The sequence below is a fragment of the Triturus cristatus genome, chromosome 8 (assembly GCF_964204655.1).
Source record: "Triturus cristatus chromosome 8, aTriCri1.1, whole genome shotgun sequence".
NCBI classification, from domain to species: domain Eukaryota; kingdom Metazoa; phylum Chordata; class Amphibia; order Caudata; family Salamandridae; genus Triturus; species Triturus cristatus.
This window is the reverse complement of record NC_140591.1, coordinates 696,918,562-696,938,653: the sequence shown is the minus strand read 5'-3', so window position 1 is coordinate 696,938,653 and position 20,092 is coordinate 696,918,562. Positions and strand designations below refer to the sequence as shown.

The window sequence follows — 20,092 nt, the reverse complement described above, 5'->3', positions numbered from 1 at the left end:
TAGTTATTTAGCTTACATCTCACTTACCGACTGGTGACATCACAGTCCTCCAATGTCCCACTTTCTGGCACCATTCTGATGGGGAAATACTGACACCCTCCCAGGAGCAAATTAATGAAACTCACCAGACGTAGCAGGTTTGCTCAGAAACAGAGTGAAATTTATTTATTGGTACCAAAATCATGCATCATCAGGGGAGGCTGGTGCATAGGGGCGAGATGGGCGTCGCCCTCCCACCCTGGGGGACAAAAAAAATGCCTGATGAAAAACAGTGAGCAGCTAGGAATAAATTGTGCTGGCTGCTAGTGCTCAGTGAACAAACATGTACAAAATTGGGGTTATCTTTAGGGGGGTGTGGGGGTATGGCCTTTGCCCTGCAGTGTCTGCACATGCTTTTGGCTGGGCAAAGATTTCTTCGACCTAGAGCCAGAAAGCAGGGCAGTGACGACACACTGGTGGGTGCAGCCTGTGTCTAACTAGCAGAATAGCATTTTGATTTTGGGCGTTATTCCCTTGGCCCAGGGCGGAGCTGGAGGCCCTCCATTAATTCCAATGGCCGAGGGTGGAGCATTCTGGCAGACTTAGAGTTTGTGGGGGTGTGGCAGTGGCCTTTGTCTCCTCCACCAGACCCAGCAACAGTTGTTGTTGTTCAAGTGATTGGTTTGCTGGGGTCTGGGGGAGGAGTCGAAAGAGTAGACCAATTCCAGAAGTTTCCAGTTTGGTATTGCCACGCTGTGCACTGCTGCGACGAGGAGCACGGTTTATGATGAGAACATCGATGGAGCCAGCGAGCCAGGTCGAGCATGTCATCATCATCGCGTCGTCGGTAAAAGTGAAGTGAAGTCTAACTTAAGTAAACTTAAAGTCTGTCTCTGTCAGTGAAAGTGAAAGTGAGAACAGAGCAAAGCGAGTATGGCCGTACAATGATGAACGAACCCAAACAACGGAGGGCATCTGGTGTGTGTCTGTGGCATACATGCCAACATTTCCGAAGAGCAAAGTGGGAGATTTAAAAAACAAAAATAATCGGGACTCGGGAGATTGGGGCCTTGAATCGGGTTTGGGCTTTGGAAGTGTGTTGCTGCAGGCCCTCTCTCTTCCTACCATTGCTGCGCTCCATGCTTCTGAAATGTAAGAAAAAAGTGCATTTGCGTTTCAAATGACATTTGAAACGAAATGCACTTTTTTCTTACATTTCAGAAGCATGGAGCGCAGCAATGGCAGGAAGAGAGAGGAATGCAAGTGTGAAGTGTTGTGCCCCCGAGGGCAGAGTAATCGGGTTTTTGCTTCAAGCTTGCAGGAATCGGGACGGGACGGGAGGCGGGAGACTAGCCTTGAAATCGGTAGTCTCCCGCCTGAATCGGGAGGGTTGGCAAAAGTTGGCATGTCTGCAGCAATGATAATCAACGAACCCAAACAACGGAGGGCATCTGGTGTGTGTGGCATACATGCCAACATTTCCGAAGAGCAAAGTGGGAGATTTAAAAAAAAAAAATCGGGAGATTGGGGCCTTGAATCGGGTTTGGGCCTTGGAAGTGTGCTGCTGCAGGACTGGACATTTGAAACGCAAATGCACTTTTTTCTTAAATTTCAGAAGCATGGAGCGCATTTGTCAGCAAGTAGTTAACCAATAAAGTTTGATATATTCAAATCATGCAGTAGTAGTAGCCACTAGCCAGAAAATGCCAATACCAGCACCCTGTAACGAGTTGCACTCCTCTTTGCGCTAATGATGACTGACCCGTTACCAAAATGAAGTTCCAACGAGGAGTTCCCAGTCTATGCACACTGACAAAGATGAAAAGTACCCTGGCAGTAAACGCTGTGGAGGCATACCTCAGGCAATGGAGACTGACATTGCTCCTTGTAGTATGTATGCCCCAGCTAATTATCCTCAAGTGTCCAAACAAGACTGCACACACTGCACCAAAGTCTTGGAAAAACACACAGCAGTTCAGAGGATCACCATGGCGGCACGTGGAGAAGTGTGGCTCAATGATTAGAGCGGCAGACCCTGATGCAGAGGTCTAGTCCGGGACCAGGGTTCAATTCCCCGCCTCGGCGGGTCTTGGGCTATAAAATTCCACGGACCTGATAATTCTCGCCTCGGTGCCATTCCAATCATCCCAGTCCCACTCTGCAACTCTGGGCAATAGCTTGCTTAATCTCCACAACGGCCCCCACAATGCTAAGGATGCCTGGCCTCCACCTTGGGGGTGCCCAGGAGTGGACGCCTCACAGGGAAAGCCAGGATGGGTTCCACAGCGGTATTCGTAAAAGCGCCGAGAGGCCTCCGGGTAGTCGTGCGCTATACAAGTATCCATACATTTACATTTACGTAGGATGTACAGCTCTGAGGGGTTAACATCTCGTAGATGCAAAAATCAAATGTCAGGTTCCATAAACGTTCTTAGGTGGACAGGCTGCATTAAATATAAAAGACTTCCCACAACGTCGTGACCGCCATGAAAGTGAAAGAAGTTCTTACCAACGAACTATGGGGCATATTATCAAGCCAGGAGAAAATTATCGCCGCTTTAGCGGCAGAAAACTGCCGCTAAAACGGCGATAATGGGCTTGATAATATGCCCTTGGGAATTCCAATTGAAGCCCATGTTAGACGTCCTTCACATCTAACATGGTCTTCAATTGGAATTCCATAGAGCATATTATCAAGCCCATTATCGCCGTTTTAGCGGCAGTTTTCTGTCGCTAAAGCGGCGATAATTTTATCGCCTGGCTTGATAATATGCCCCAAAGATGGATGTCAGTACGTCGTTTTGCGTTGGTTTTCGATGAAAATTCGGCCTTATGTCCCATGTTGACGTCACATACAGCCTGCACGGGTTGTCACGTGCCTGAAATGAGTAGTGGAGCAACTTTAAACTGGTAATGCTTGTGCTAGTGAAACCATGCATTTCTAACTGCGTAACGTATTGGAAATGTGCAGCAACAATTGTAATGTATTAACAGTTGGTGACAAAGAAATAGCCAGCACTCATTCCCATGCCAAACAAACACATTGGCTCACCAGAGCTGTCACTTTCCCTCTTAAGAAGTCGCCACCGGGATGCTGACGAGATGTTTTCTTCCACAGATACTGTTAGGACGCTGGTCACATCAGTAGACTGTACTTAAGGGGCGGGCAACTGGATTTTAAACAACATGGCAGGTCCTCCCACGCTGCAGTTGCGGCAGAGCAATAAGGAGCTCACACGTGGAAGCGCAAGTTCACACCCCCCAAAAAAAAAACAGTAAAACACCGCAGGTTCTGGCATGCCGAGTTGGGGCTGACCAGTCTCTTGGTCACTGGAGGGGCTCAGGGCTGCCATAAAGCTGTCCACCTAGAGGCCATTGTGTTATTTGATGGGTGGTGTTTTGGTGTATCACGGCCTTACTTCACACACTTTCGCTTTCAGGGCAGATGTATCTCGTTTTGCAGACACCCAGCCAAGACGACTAAAACCACCTGAAGCTAGTCGCATTGGCTGGGTGCCAGCAGCATGAGTTACAACTGCCATAATAAAAGAAGATGAGTGAAATGTGTTGATTGTAATACAGCATTTTGGATTTTGTATGCCACAGGAAGGTTGGCTGGCAGGTGATAAGAAAGTAACCACTTACAGGAAGGAAGTGCGACACGTAAGCAGTGGCCACTTGCATCTAACCTGAATACATGATGAACACAACAAATCTAAAAATCACTTTACCAAAGAAGTTTGTCTTCCTCGCTGTGTACATAGCTGCAAAGGTTTCAGATTGCTTTGTGTGACATTTTTATAATTTCAGTGTCAGTATAAGTGACATTTCAACAACTATGAGTGACACTTTTTCGCAAGCGAAATCAAGCAATGAAGACGAGGAAAACACAAATATCCGTAAATTACACCCATTGCAGAAACGGATGGGCTTTAGAATCATGTGTTCCAACACACGTAGCTAAGCTAAGCAGGCTCGCATGATAACAAATATAAACCCATGTCCATCTCGTAGCGCAATAGCAGGAAGAGAGAGGGTGATGCAAGTGTTGGGGCCCCGAGGAATCGGGTTTTTGCTTGCAGGAATCGGGACGGGACGGCGGGAGGCGGGAGACTAGCCTTGAAATCGGTAGTCTCCCGCCTGAATCGGGAGGGTTGGCATGTCTGCAATGATGAACGAACCCAAACAACGGAGGGCATCTGGTGTGTGTGGCATACATGCCAACATTTCCGAAGAGCAAAGTGGGAGATTTAAAAAATAAAAAAATCGGGAGATTGGGGCCTTGAATCGGGTTTGGGCTTTGGAAGTGTGCTGCTGCAGGACTAGACATTTGAAACGCAAATGCACTTTTTTCTTACATTTCAGAAGCATGGAGCGCAATGGCAGGAAGAGAGAGGGTGATGCTGGTGCAGATTAGGGCATACAAATCCTCCCTACTACCACAGATAGAGTAATTTCACAGATACACGCACATGCACTCATCATACGCTTGGGCCCATTTCACTAACATATACTCAGTTTACTCTATCAGCGCCTAACATGGAGAGAGCAAAACTCCTAAACACCCTGAATCTACAGTGAGGTCAATGCGACCAAATTGATTCTGTCCTGAGTCATGATATAACAACAATAATCATACAAGAGTATTCAATAAATGACAAGAAATAACCACCAACACTATATTTGAAATAATGGTACTTTATCTAAAATTAGTTCAAAGAAATTCAATCAAAATCATTATTCTCATAGTTACCTATTCTAGCTAAATGTCATAAATGGGTCAGGACAGGTCTCTCAGTAGAAATCTCCAGAGTCGCCGTCCTCACAGCATCGATCCTCACCAACGCAGGTTTGGGAAGAAGTGGCCTTAGACCCTCTCTAGGCTAACAATACTTATAGGAAATCTTACAAAATAAAGCAACATAAAATGTTCTGAATATCCGTTAAGCCGCTGAGCAGAGCGAGCAGGAAAGGATGTAGCATCGCTACATTTGGAAAACCTCCGCTCAGAAAAAATCACAAAAATAAAAAGACGGAAGAAGGAAACTCGAGTTTGCAAATGTATCTTTTATAAATGTTCTTCCTCGGAACCATAGCGAAACACCACTGTAATCACAAAGTTCATTGTGGCTCTCTTTCCCTCCAAGGTTATCTGGACGATTGCCTGGAGTCGCTGTCATCACAGAAATTTTCAAAACTCCAGCAGAAGCCATAGTCAGGTGACTTTCAACAAGGCCTCTCGTCATCTCATCTTACTCGAGCACAGGCTGTAAACGGCAGCCATTTTCTCTTAGGCCAAAACGTACCATCTTAATTGAAAGAAACACAAACAACGTTACTACATCATCGCAATGATTAAACAGTGTTAACCCCACTAATACCCTTATGTGTATGTAATTATCTAGCCTTTTGCAACACAGTAAAGCATTAATACACATTATTTCAAAAGCGTTTTGTGCTTTAAACAAACAGCACTTAGCAACATTCATTTAATTAAACCTGCACATTATTATTAAGCAACATATATGCATTCCCACGTGTAATTTCTCTTGTTAATCGTGTTGATTAGTTAGAATTTCACACAGAAACAAATAATTAATGATTACAATTAGTATTTTAATTCTTAACATATAGACAAAACTGGAGCTTCAAAACCCGATAAATTTTCAACAGAAAACTCTGCTCCAGCAATGCAAGTGTTGTGTCCCCGAGAAATCGGGTTTTTGCTTGCAGGAATCGGGAGGCGGGAGACTAGCCTTGAAATCGGTAGTCTCCCGCCTGAATCGGGAGGGTTGGCATGTCTGCTATTGTGCATTGATTTTTAAATATAGGCTCACGACTGCCTAAAATATTCCGTGCTTCAAAGGGTAAAATAGACGTGAATGTGTGGCTTACATATGATCAAATCCAAATGTATACATATATTTATTTGCATATCTAATATGCAGCAAAGTGTGTACCTTAGTTAGGTTTGGCTGGAAAATCCATCAGAGTGTGTGGGAGTGTTGTGATTTGACTTACTGTGACAACAACTCTAGTGTGAGGTATGTATTCTCTGGCTTGCTAATATCCCCCATCAATCAACCTACACACAGATTTTTGTTTAAGGTCTCGTTCCCTATTTCTGGTCTCAAGGAAAGACATCTTTGGTGAACAACATTAGGCGATTTGCAGAATATTTACTATATAAATAAGTGTTTTGTGTATGTCAAAAGGGTCTGAGGTGCTCATTCATTCACGGGTCCTTCATAAAGCACACCGCACAGAGCTCTGGGCATTCCACAGGCTGGACAGGGCATTTGGCATGACCCGGCCCCGCCAATACTTTGGTGAGTCTGACTCCAGTGAACTGGGCTACTAACTTGCCCCAAGTAGGAATTAAAAAAACTGAACTACACTGTTAACCAGAGGCGCAACTAGAGTCAAATTTCAGGGGGGGGGGCTGATGCTTCAAGCAAAAGTCGGAGTGGAGCTGCGGGGGTGAAAACCATCAAAGCCTCATTAACAAGCAAAAGGTCTTTTAAAGACCTGTGAAGTACTTGGGTGCGGCTGTGTGTGCGCCGGGAAGCTGTCTCATTCCCGGGCAGCCAAACACAACGGGGGGGGCTGAAGCCCTTTGAGTCCAATGGGCGTTGCGCGCCTGACGTAGAAGAGGCACTATTATACTTTTATCTAGCTCACGGTGCACTCCTGCCTTTTCAAAGGGCTGCAGGCAGCAATGTTATTATTACCCCGTGTAGTGGCCCACACCATGAGCCTCTACACGGGGTAATAATAACATTGCTGCCTGGAAGAGAGACTAAGATTTGCATATCTCCATGCTTCTGTGACGAACGCTCAACCCATGGAGCTATCCTGGAGTTGAGAGAACCATTACTGACTGTACTGATGGCTGCAGGTCCCCTGGTGGAAGTGTGATACCAGCTCTTGTTTATTCCCTTCCCCCATCATGTACGGCGACAACCCGGTTCCTCACACTTTGAGTGGCAGCTTAAGCTTTTAGTGTAACTGTTATGCACATACGGCGCGGTGGCCGGGACTGGGACACGGCGTGTCCAGCTGAACAAGGCTGGCTGACACAAGACCAGGCGGCGTGGCACAGAGGTGCGAAATCGCGCGCACCCTCTCCCCCGTGCCGCCTGTTACCACCAGGGCCCCCAGCAAACTCACCACGCCCCCAGCGGTCGCGGCCTCAGAGCGGCCATAGCGCCTCTATGTGAGTCCACCTACTTTGAACACCAGCACCCTCGGATGCAGAAGGCAGCCGGCTATCCTGCCTTGAACTGTTAAATCCCCCCAAAAACACCGACGCAGCGACCTTGGGCTGGACCTTAATAGACAGACCATATGTGGACCGGTCCTCCTTAAAGTTAGTGAGCGCCCAAACTCCCCTCCGGATACCCCGTGTGCCTGCCGATTTGATTTACCATTCTTCTGACACGGGGCCCTAAAAATATATTTATTATTTGTACCTCTAGCGTGAGTGCTTTAGGATAACAAGGCGCGCTAATCTCTACCTAAATATTTGTTTTTTGGTCGAACCCGTTTCTCCCAGGCCGAAGGCGAGCGCTCTGATAATTGAGCCAAACTCACCTACGCATGTGAGCTGAGAGCCATCCACACTTGTTTAAGGCAGGACGGAAGCCGGACACTGGATTGGGGGAGTCTCATCAGCCCCCCTTGCGGACACCAGTCCAAGGCAATGGTGCCGCTAAGCGACACTGTTTAACTGTTGTTTTTCATTTTTATCACTGTCTGTCTACTCTGCTGCGAATCCGATAATTTACTTTACTGTTGCCTGCGGGCCCGGACGGCAGGGTCAGGGTGACTGACTCTGCTGCGGTAGTTAAGGGGATAGTAGTGCTGAAATATAATTTCTGTTTGTCTGGCTAATCTTAAAAAAATCAAGGGTGAACTGCAATCCTGGGATGGATCTCTTTCGCCATCTAATTTTCAAAGTATTTGCAATGTACCGTCTTACCAATGGTGTGAGCCTTGATGACTTCATTAACCAATACAGTAAAGAGGAAGAGATGTGTTACAGGTAGAAAACACTTAGAGGGCCTCTTCCCATTGGCTGTGTGTGCTTGGCTTGGGGGTCGTTTTGCAAGCAGAACAGTTAGAGGATTGAGCACATTTTTTATATGTTTTCTTCACACTTGTGCTTTAAAATGCTATATTTGGATCCCGTTTTTGCAAAAATTTACAGTAAATATGTGGTGTAAAACCCACCATTTGAATACATTTTTTGCAAAATTTACTTGCGGGGGGAAACCCCCCCGCACCCTCCTTTTTCAGTTCGGGCTCGCTCGCTTCGCTAGCGCATTGTACAAGGGTACAAATTTTTCGCCCCACCAGTTTCAAAATCCACCAGCCGCCCCTGTGCATCATTGCTAATTAGCAAGGAAGAAGTCAGATCTGCCACCTTAGGGACTCTCAGACTGCTTCTTCCCAGAGTGACAGGTTTCTGGGTGCTATATACATTTAGTAATGCCATGTCAGCGGAACTAGAATAAGGCACCAAGCCAAATATGGCTAACAGGGATGTGTAACATGCCAATTATAAATGGCTAGATATGGGCAGACCAGAAAGGCTGGCTCAGCACTATGTAAGCAACTTGCACAACCAGATAAGGAAACTTATGATGACGTCAGGACAAGGAAAGTGACCTTTAAGGCTGATTCAGAATAGCTGCTGGAAGCTTGTCCAGGCAAGGTCAGATAGGAACCCCTTTAGAGCTCTGGGCCTCATGTTAGTGTGAATGCATACATATGAATTTAAAGAGATATACATATATATTTTGCAACAGATGGGATCTGAGGACTGATTGTTAGGACTCTTCCCTAAACCTAGAAAATGTAAAGCAGGTAATAGATATGTAGATCTGGCAATGATGCTGGCAAAGCGACGCATAGCAATGTCCTGGAAGAGCAATGCTACTGCATTCCTAGACGAGTGGGAAGGAAAATGAGTTAAATGGGTTGGGGCAGAGAGTTTGGCCTTAAACGCAGAGAAGGGAAGAGGGAGCCGAAGAAAAGTAGTGGCACATTTATGGGACGAGATTTTGTTTCACACTGATAAACTACATTAGAAGAATAACCGGCTGAAACAGGCTAGATGGTTGTGGAATTTGAGATGGCTATGCTTGTGCACTGCCCCCTTTCTTATCACCTATTCTAGTAGAGGCGGGAAGCATAGGCAAGCCCTTTACATGTTAACGATGCAGCAGAGCTAAGTTGGGGTCTGGGTCAGGGTGTTTGGTTTGTTCTAGGTTAGCAAAATGTTACAGACACTGAGAAAAACCAGTATGGGATAGAAATTGTATATGTCGGTATGGTACGTATTAGCACTGTTTTACATTATGTTGCCTATACAAAGTTTCTTGAACTGCACTCACAATTATTACAAAAGAGTTGTTCAAAATGTTTTCTCCTTTTTAGTCATGCACTATGGTGTGTGCTCCATCCCAGTTCACAAACAAAACTGAACACAACTGCCATTCTCAGTGAGAAGAACAGTATCATGATGCACAGCCTGATTATGTGACCGCCAATACTGGCGCTTCAAATTTCACCAACTGCAATCAAATGATCAGGTCTAACTCAAATAAGTTTAGATTAAATGATCAGTACCACACAAATGAATTTCTTAAAATGGTAGTTACTTCTTTATTGGACTATAGCTTCTATGTTATACATCTCATGACTCCATCATGTTTGTTACTGAATGTTTTCTGCAAAACATCTTCGGAATCCATATATGACATATATGTTGTTAATCAGCCCTAAAGGATATCGGCAACATATGGTCCTTCTTCAGGTGGTACATTAATCAAAATCAACAGAACAATACCAAATTGGTTTATCCCAAAACTGAATAAATAACTTTGTAAAAAAAAAAAGCATATGAGAAGGACTACATGTTATAAACAATACACCACAATGTAAGGGACCAAAAGCCCAGTGTATTAGCAAGTCGTTGAGAGGTGACTGCGTCACAACGACTTGCTAATACACTGGGCTTTTTCCAGTCGTGGCTGGTGTCGGGGGAAAATGGCAGGGTTAGGGGGGGGTGGACAAATCAAAAAACGAATAAAAATAAAATAAAAAACATACCTGAATCCCGTCAAATTTCAGCATTGCCACCCTTCTGGCTCCACTGCAGGCACAGGCTCCAAGACTGCCCTGCGGCCAATCCTGACGCTGCTCCTACAGCTTGAGAGCAGCGTCAAGGTTGGCCTGAGTGCTCTCGATTTGCTCTACTAGAGAGACTGGGAGCCTGTGCCTGCTGTCTCCAACCTGGCAACACAGCTCGGGTTGGAGACCGCTTCAGTGTGCATGATGGTTTGGCCGGCCTGAGACGGCCGGCCAAACCGCCATGTGCACTGAGAGCAGTGCCCACCACTCCCCCTCAATGCCTGTCATTTCCTGGCCCCGCCCCCAAGACTCCACTGTAGGAAAAAAGTAAAACAATAATAAACATGGTTTATTATCATTTTATTTTTCAAGTTTTGCAGCTGATGTCGTTGCTGGCGGGGGGGGGGTGACGACGCTCCCCCTCCATAGCGGAGGAGCCGCTGCTGGCCTTTGGTCCCTTAAGAAAGAAGCACCCTCTGAAGAAGGGCCATAGGGGTCTGAAATGCATTGGGGCCGATTAACAACATATATGTCATGTGGATTCCGAAAAACAGGGCCAGTATAGGGCCACCTCACCGGGTGCTGACTTCAGAGGGCGCGGAGTTTGCAAGTTTATTTTGGGTTTAAAAGCACCTGCTGCCCCGTTCCTTGCCTCCACCAATTTCCAGGCAACAATAGAAATGTGAAGATAACTCAGGTGATGAATGTTCTTCTTGCAGAGGGATCAGAGTTTTGTCTAGTTGAGGTTTTAGCTGATCGTAAAATAGCAGAGTGTTAATAAGCCTGCTGCAAAGAACTTGTACCATGCAGACCACAAAGTGCATATATTGTAAATAGGTCAGTGGGTTACTGCTTTTCTAAGAGACCTCCTTTTGTTACTTGCAGTTTTTCAGTTAAAATCCTAATACAGAACAGTAAATTATTAACTGTCAAAGAACTGCACGCTCACTACGAAGTACAGATTAGAACATATATTAATGTTGCCAAAAGGGTTCATTTGGGTAGAAATCGATTCTTATTATTAAAGAGACCCCCCCCAACAGTGGTGTTCTGTTTTCAATTCTGAGATTGTGCTTCTCCAGACCAAGCACTCTTAAACTCTACAGCCTGCCAGTATGGCTGACATGTCATTCCTACACCTTGTAGTCCTCTGGCTTATGTAACGTTTCTAATACACTGATTTACACATGTATGATTGGTTGTCACTGTGTAATGTGTGTGTGTTCCAAAGTGCTCTGACACTCTGCACTTGTATGAGTGGCTCTATATACCTAATTGAATGCATATGAAAGAGAGTGGTTATGGAGATTTGAGGGACACTGTGAAAGGGTGGTAGTGAGGGAATCCATGGTGGAGGTAGTCACCACCTCCACCACGGATGTGGGGGGTACCAACAAACATTGTCGCACCGGGCGCCACCAGCGCTAAAGCCGGCATTGATTCAAAAGATGTTTTGTAGAAAACATTCAGTAACAAACATGATGGTGTCAGGAGATGTATAACATAGAAGATACAGTCCAAGTTATTAAAGAAGTAACTTCAATTTGAAGAAATTCATTTGGGTGGAACAGATCATTTAATTTAAACTCATTTGAGTTGTAACTGACCATTTGATTTCAGTTGGTGAAATCGGAAGCGCCGCTTCTGGTGGTCACAAAACCGGGTTGTGCATCGTGGACTGTTCTCCTCACTGAAAATAGCAGATGTGTTCTGTACTGCTTTACATTATGACACAGACCGATCAAACATGACAGACAGTTGTTTGATCTTATTATCGGTCATTAAAAATGCAAATATTCATCCATTTTGATTTGTATTGTTATTAAAATTCTATATACAAATAAAATAAATTTTAAAAAGTATGATTGCTCAACTTTTTACACACCATAGTAGTGAATATATTTGCTCAGCTGCCCTTATGACAAAGTATTTTAAAAACCTGTCTTGTGTCTACTGTGGTAATAATTTCTGTTTCCGTAATCTTCCAGTAAATTGGTGTAAGACAGGGGCGTAGCTACCAGTGGTGCAGCTAGTGCAGTGGCACCGGGGCCCAGAGGTCGGAGGGGACTCATCTGCCCTACACCAGCAATATTTACATTAGAGACTGCCCTTGCAGAATTTTTCAAACACAGCTCCTGCCTGGGGCCTCTTTTGCGTTCACTCTTTGGGGCGGACAGGCGGGCGGGGTACGGAGGTATGTAGGAGAGGAAAGGGATGAAGGAAAATGAGAGGGTAAAGGATCGAAAGGAGAGGAAAACGAATCAAGATGGGAGAAGATGTTATGGATCAGAGAGAAAGTGAAACGAGGTAAGTACATGCAAAAGCGGAAAAGGTAGAGGAAAGGGGTCAGAAATAAGGAAGTAAGCGATGGGAGGAAGGAAATAAGGAAGGGTGTGAGACAGGAGAGGAGGGAGAGAGATGAAGATGTAGGAAGGAGAGCATGAAAGAGAGGAAGGAGACGAGAGAGGGATGGAGAAAGAAAGGAGAGAAATAAAGGTGGGAACTTTGACACCCGTAAGCATGGGCGCAGCTGCCATTAATGCAGCAGGTGCAGTGACACCGAGATCCAGGGGTATGATTAGCTAACTGTGCCCCAATTATACCTGTAATACCAAAACTGAGGCTTATTTTCCTTGCATGCCCTATGATACCCAGGCTATGCCACTGCTGTTAGGCGAGTTCTCCTGTATTGCTCAAGGGCAACCAAGTAGACCTTTTAAGAAGTATTGCCTCTACGCTTGTGAGCATAGGAAGCAGTACTACTGTGAACTCACTGAACTTCCAGGTACTTCCTCTTTAAAGTTTGAGTTTCTAGGGGTAGCGAGGCCGAACAGTCAAGGCTTATACCTGCCGTAGAACGTATGGGCGAGCCCACACTTCATATCGCTTACAATAAACGGAATGAACAAGCAGTTTTATTCCTTTAAGAGCAACATGGAAGGCTATATTTACATTGAAGCAATATACTTAGTAACGTCAGGGAGTGTTATGGCATGCTATGACACCGAATATGTATCGCAGTTAATCCGTAACTATCTATGTCTCTTAGGGACACACACATTTGAATAGAGATACAATTGCAAGAATAATATTAAGCCTATATCCAAGCACAGCATAGGCTTTCATGCAATAAAAACAATCCATGTCCACGATTTAGCATAAAAGGCCATTTATTAGGACACGTTTGCAAACACTTAATTTGAACTTTAATCAGCATGTAAACAAATAACATCTCATTTTGTAAATTTTGTAATTATGGCACTTCCACACCTCCCATAACCACTCACACCTCATGCCAACTTTCATCCCCAAGCCCTCAGACCTTGTTTCATACTTCCCGGTTCCACTCACTGAGCTCTTCCCATATATCCAGACTCTCCTTCATCTTACTACCAAACGCCCTCCACTGAAACTCTTTCTGCTCGACGAAGTACCGCACACTGTCTTTTGTCACCTGTACTCCGTTCCCCCGCCCGAGGGGGTGGATACGCACACATATGACTCTCCACCCCCAAAGATATAACCTTTGCCTTGCAACTTGTCCTAATTTGGTAACCACGCTGTAATACCATCGCACCTCCAGCCCATATGCATGTAGGGTGGGCGAGTGGACAAAGTTTTATTTTTAATAGTCCCCTGCCCTCCCGGCAGTGCTCAGAGTGAGGAAGAGGCCGGTCACGCCCTGCCTGACTCTTATAAACCCTAACTATAACCCGCCCCTTCCCCCCACACAACCTATCCTATCCCAATGCTGTTCATGCATGAAGCGCCCCGGGGAAGACTAGTCTGCGACCCTCCATCCCCCGGGGGCCATCATTCATTGTTTGCAGTCGCACAGTACGATACAGGATTTAGTTCTTTGCAGCTGAAGCACATGCAGCTCTTTACTGGCCACAGTCTCTCCTCGGTGCATTCTGGCTGGGCAGCTGTTGCACCGTCTTTGGCCTAAGGTTGTGTGGGAAAGTGGGGGTTGCAGTTAGAGGACCAACAGGATGGAGTGGCAGGGTAGAGGCAAAAGTGACCTTACACTTTGATGGGTGCCACTTAAAATGTGATCTCAAGGTGGCGAACATCAGGTACTGAGGCCCTCATGCTGATATCAGCGTTTTGACTGATGGTGTTGGGGTGCAGTCACACTGGTCTCCATCCAATATTAACATCACTTTTACTGCGGTTTCACAAGTCAGTGATGGTTCCAACTCCAGAAGTTAGCATTGTCTCAAAACCATACCAGGCTGCATGGTCCAAACCCAAATTGGACTCAATGTCCCGGGAGAAGAAAGTTCATAAATCAGACTCTCCCGACTGCAACTTTACATCTTCATTAGCTTATCTACTAATAGGTTTCGCCTCCACTAACTGCACCTGTCCTGAACTTAGAACTCATGATTAAAACCAACCTGTCCTTCAACGCTGACGCCAACTAGCAGGCAAAGTCGATCAACCATCATTCTTTCTTGTTCAAGAACCCAACCCAGTTTCTCTCGTTTCAGTTAAAGTGTCCTTGGTGACACTTGCTATTCTCTACAGGCTTGACTACGCTTACTTCGTCTAACGAAGCCTCTTGTTCATCTACACTAGCCAACCGGTAATGCCTTGGAAGCCTTTCCAGCCTTGTTAGCTAAAGACCTATACAGTCCTGCTCATCACTCACTGATCCCCCCCATATAGAAGTAAAATGCATCTCTCCAGTACAGGATCACTAAAACATTACCATAGGCTCTGCTCTTGCAGCACAACCCATCTAGAGCTGTGTTGGTTCCAAAGCTTCTCGACAATGGTCCTGGCACTATGAAAGTCTCCCCTTGCTGCCTCTGAGATGAACAAGATTGTAGTGTGAACTCAGAGGGCTTCTGACAGAAAATACAGGTCGCCTAAGAGTACCTTATCCTTTCATTTTCTGATCCTCTGGATAATTATGCCTTCATTGCATAGACAGAAATGGAAGGACTTTTACTTGGTTAAATTCAAGTCATTCTTTTTGACGGGAGGATGTAAACGACATAACTCCCTTTCTACCCAACAACATGTATTTTTTTTTTAGTCCCTGAGGGTTGAGTTACTGGATATGATTCCAGAGGAAGGGCGGACAGGGCCTTGTGTTTTCAGCATGTTGACCTACTGACTTTAGTACTCTAAGCTCAGACCAAAGGGAGGTCTCTGCTACGTTTCGGTCTTTAAGAATATTATAGAAAAGCCAATGGCTTTAAGCCTTCTGGAGCAGCTGAATGGTGTCCTATTGGTGGTATAAACCACTTAAATTATGGTATAATAAAACTGCATTTTCTCTGTGATTATGTGCAATTCATATGTTGATTAGTCTTTCTTTGACCTTCATGTAGTCTTTTATAATGAGATGGTTTTTATTGGGCAATTATTGATTGCAGTACCACATAATGGATGGAGCAGTAATTATGGATGCTCAATTCTGTAAAAAAAGCTATTGGATAGACAGTCACGCCAGGATAACCTTGAAACAATCTTGTGGTAGGCACATTTGTATGTCGTGCATCCTGTACTTTTCATAACTCTATGATGTAGAAGAAGCCGAAGGTGAGAGAAGGAAAGAAGCTATATTGGAAACACTGTACATTTTTAGGCCTGACTGCAGAAAGCTTTAGTTATCTGGCAGACATTATGTCACCACACAAAGCACCACACTTTAAAGAACACACACCACCCACCACAACAAACATGCAGAAAAGGACTTTAGATCAGCCCTCTTCAACCATTGTCTTGTTTAGGCGTTCCCCCTTAAGTCATTCACTTGCGGGCTGTCCATCTCCTTTTTTGATCAGCTTAGGGAAGGGGGCTTCAAATTGGTGGGCGGGCCCCCCAGGGGGCCTCAAGTTATTCCAGGGGGGGAGGTGCCAGGTTCTGGCCAAAAGAATCATTATGCTGATAACAATGCTTTGTTTTAAGCTGAAAAAAATGAGTAGCAATAAGCCGCTCTGTAATGGACCATCAGTAACTTCTTTTGTCATTTATATCCTAGCTGTGAGTATGTGGCAAAAGGGAAGGGACTCCAAATATTCTTCAAAACCCCCACTTCTAATAATAACCCTGTTGATACTTGGACGTGTTAGCAAGGCCTGTCTGACCAGAATAGTATGTTTGGCAATCATGCATTTTTAAAACAGTAACTGCAGTGTTTAAATAAGTCTAGACATACTTAAACATTGCAATTGAATAGAATAATTCCGAGGGGGGCCTGATGATTTTTTTTTTCCACTGGGGGGGCGTGGCATTGAAACGTTTTAAGACCACTGGCCCAGGGTATATTGCGGATGTATACATTTTAAAAGTAGTCACTAACTTTAGTCATGCCGTTCTCTGGGAGCCCTATGCAGTCAACCTGGAGGTCGGTAGCCTAGACAATCACTTGGAAGGCAGCTCAACAACTTAGCAAGACAAACCTGCTTCTCTCTGTGCTGCATTCTCCCTCCCAACTTGCCACCATGCTGTTTACAACACCTGCCTTGGGAAGGCCAGGTGTTGTCACTCTCGTGGCCATCTTAGAAACCCCTCTCAAACCACCAATCAAAGGATTTCATTGCTGTCAGCTCTCACTGTCCTATGTATTTTTACATTTATGTTGGACTTACATTGTGTGATCTCTTATTCACACTGCTCTTTTTCCATTGTCTCTCCCTCCTTACTTTCTGCCTTCTGACAAAGAAGGGAATGAAGGCCTATGAAACTAAAATCTGAAAACATCACTCAGTTTGAATAATATTGCAAATGCATCTTTCTAGCATTAAATATGTGTTCCAGTGACAACGCTCATGCTGTGAGGGTCGCCGTATCCCCTTCACATAGTCATTTGTGACAACAAATCAGGGATTGGCAGAGTGGATTATTCTACCCTCCACCTTCCAGGGTGTTTACATCAGAGGTCTGTTTTCACAGCACCTTCAGTGATTGGCGGAGGAAGCTGAAAGGGGTGTGGTCAGACTAGAAGCTGACACTTATTAGGCAAGTCAGAAAAAACTTTCATTCTGTTTGGATGCAGTCAGGTCATTCTGAAGATTGTGAGTGCAGAGGCTCCTGCCAGGCAATATGGAGGCCAGGCCGCTCGTGAACATAGAGGCCAGTGGCTGAACCATCCCAGGCCTGCTCAAGGGAGGCTTTGCAGCAGTGCTTAATTTGTACAAAAAAAAAAAAAAGAAGTGCCAGGGCTCTCGTCAGGAAGCCACTGCTGCTTGCTCCACACATTGCCCCTGCCAGCGCTGCAAATGATAGTAACAACCCAACTACTAACCATTACACTCCTCCAAGTCTGACAATTCATACTATTCCAGGCCCCCGAAGCTGTAAGAATGGCTTGGGCATAGGTAATAGTAATAATTTAATGTATACTGAATTACTAATTAACTGTTGTTGTGGTCATATGTAAATTAGCCAAACAGCGCCACCTTGTGGCAGACGGTCACCAGCTTCGGTGTTGGCAATTAGGTGCTGGTGCTGAGCACCGGAATCCCCAGGCTCAAATTAGGCACTGCTTTGCAGGGTCTATGCTCTGCTAGAGGAATTTAAGTGGTCAGTGGAGCATCATTTGTTTGGCATAAGGGACAACTCTGAGGCCAAAATGATCATGTGTCAGTGCTCTCTGCTACGCCTTGTACGTTCACAGCATTTGCGCGACCTTGGAGGAATGGATAGGGCGCGGTGCTTTAGTGCCTGCAGAGTTCGGTGTAAGTATACAATTTAGGTGGGACTCTGTGTCAGAACGAGTGATTGACTGCAGGTGATGCTGAATTGAATTGGACCCCAATGTGAGGTTCAGGAAGGGTGTAGCTGTCCCTGATGTTGCAGCCCTTAATTGGTTTGTGCAAGTACAAGGTCCTGGCTGATGTTCTCTAATCAAAGGTGGTGATGCTTCCCTGTACAAGAGGCCTGGCTTGTAATTGAAATGCAAGTTAGACCTATTGGCCTTGCCAATTTTTTGGTTTTCAACTGAGGCTGGGGTGCTGCCAGCAGGCCAGGAGTAAACAAAGAGCCTCCGGAAAGTCTGGGTCAGAGATCACCAGTTTTGTATCTTTACCACCACAATCACGTCAGATATTTCATTAAAGACATGTTTTTTTAAAAGGTCAGCTTAAGAAGGCTTACCATTATTGCAAACTGCAGACTTCTACAGGTTACATCACAGGATGGATCATCATTTTTTAAATGAACCATTCAATATAGGCTGAATGCACTTACAACTCACTCGTACAGCTGACCAATCACTAGTGTATGACCCCAGCGACCTTTAGGGTTGCCATCTTTTACCGAGAAAATGCCATCAATTGGTTTCTTTTGAGATTCTGAAAGGTCCAGGAGATGATGCTTGAATAAAATGCGGTGTAAAATTCTCTGTAATATTTTGTTACACACCAATATTTCAACTCTTTGCTTAGGTGTAGTTTAGACAGCAGTATAATACTTTTTACGTCATTACTTCTTGAATTTGCTGATACAACTTTAAATTTTAGAGGGGAAAAAAGGCCAGCTTTTGCTGATTTGCCCAATTTTTATACCAGCTTTAGCCATAAAAGTCCTGTCCCTGTTGGTAAATTACTGAAAACCAGGGAAGCCTGCCTTCAAAGACTGTTGCCATTTCAGGGCGCCTCAGCCACATTGCTAGACATGGAAGTGGGGTAACATAACATTTTTACTGCCCATTGGAAACATCAAACTATGTGATATTGATCAGACTCGTGATGCTTTAAGTCACCATATTGTGGTTAAACATAAGTGGAAGCTGAATATTTTGTTATTCCTTTTAGGGAACCAGATGAACAGGCTTCCGGGGGAACCGAACATGATGATTGGTTCTTCACAGTTCGGGAAAATCCAGAACATCTTGAAAATGGAGCAGTTCAGCTGCAGGAGCTAGAGGTAAGGTGGCACACTGTGAGACTGTTGTGTACATACAAATGAAGCGGGACTTCCATATGTAAATAAATCAAATCCGGTATATGTAAAGCACAAACTGATCACCCCTAAGGGTCTCAAGGCGCTGGGGGCCATCGGGGAGATTAAGTGAGCTATTGCCCAGAGTCACATGATGCTGAGCTGGTGCCGGGGATCGAACCGCGAGCCCCGGGCTCTGCAGTCAGACGATCTGGCCGCTGCGCCACTTCTCTCCGCTGCTGTGCCACACCTTCCTGCCTCCGCTATCTGAATGCCTATTGCGCAGTTTGCCTCTATTATGTTTAGCCTTTTAAATTCAGTTGGGAGGTGGGCTGGGGTCTCTGTATAGGATAGTGTGTTTTGGGACAAATATGTCCAAAGACCCTAAAAGAATATCATTCATGCCAGGACCTAAAAGAATATCATTCATGCCAGGACCTAAAAGAATATCATTCATGCCAGGACCTAAAAGAATATCATCCATGCCAGGACCTGTGTGCCTGCACTGCCCAGATACATTGAACAGCATTATGTGCACTTTTCTTTGTGATCACATTAGATGGCATGACATGATGGTTTGAAACTCTTACAGCGATGGTCAGGCTGGAAATATCAGGAGGCAATGAGTTGCAGTGAAGGGGACCTAGAAGGTGGAGAAATCGGCACCTAGGCGTTGAACAAGGTGGTGAGGATGTGACCTAGAGAGTCTGTTTGAGATATTGTAGGTTCTTGATGGAGGTATAGTGAGTCAAAATGTCATCCAGAAAGTTGGATGACGTATTTTGGACCACTTTGAACATGGCACTCTGCCAATAATTTGTGGAATGCCCTGTTCGGTTTTTTAGTCGACCAGCTTTACATCCCAAGGATGTAGTGAGTGTGTGTATACCAAGGTTGAATTCGGTTTTGATGGGAAAGTTGAGAACCTTGTGCAATGGGAAGAAGGAATAGTAGGGGAGACCCGAAGGCAGATTGTTGCAGTAATCCAATGAATAAATGTAAGTGACTTGACTATCTTGTAAGCGTTGTGGAATGGGAGAAGTAGGCGCACCTTTGGTATGTTCAGTGCTTGATATCG

At 45.0% G+C, this 20,092-nt stretch overlaps 1 protein-coding gene across 2 annotated transcripts in view; it reads left to right on the top strand.

Moving 5' to 3' along the window:
• STK24 (serine/threonine kinase 24) overlaps window positions 1–20,092 on the top strand; it is a 672,269-nt gene that overhangs the window by 595,690 nt on the left and 56,487 nt on the right. For both annotated transcript variants that reach the window (XM_085622112.1, XM_085622113.1), the window contains one exon: window positions 18,888–18,999. In XM_085622112.1, the coding sequence (XP_085478238.1) occupies window positions 18,888–18,999 (112 nt within the window). The remainder of the gene's footprint in view (window positions 1–18,887; window positions 19,000–20,092) is intronic.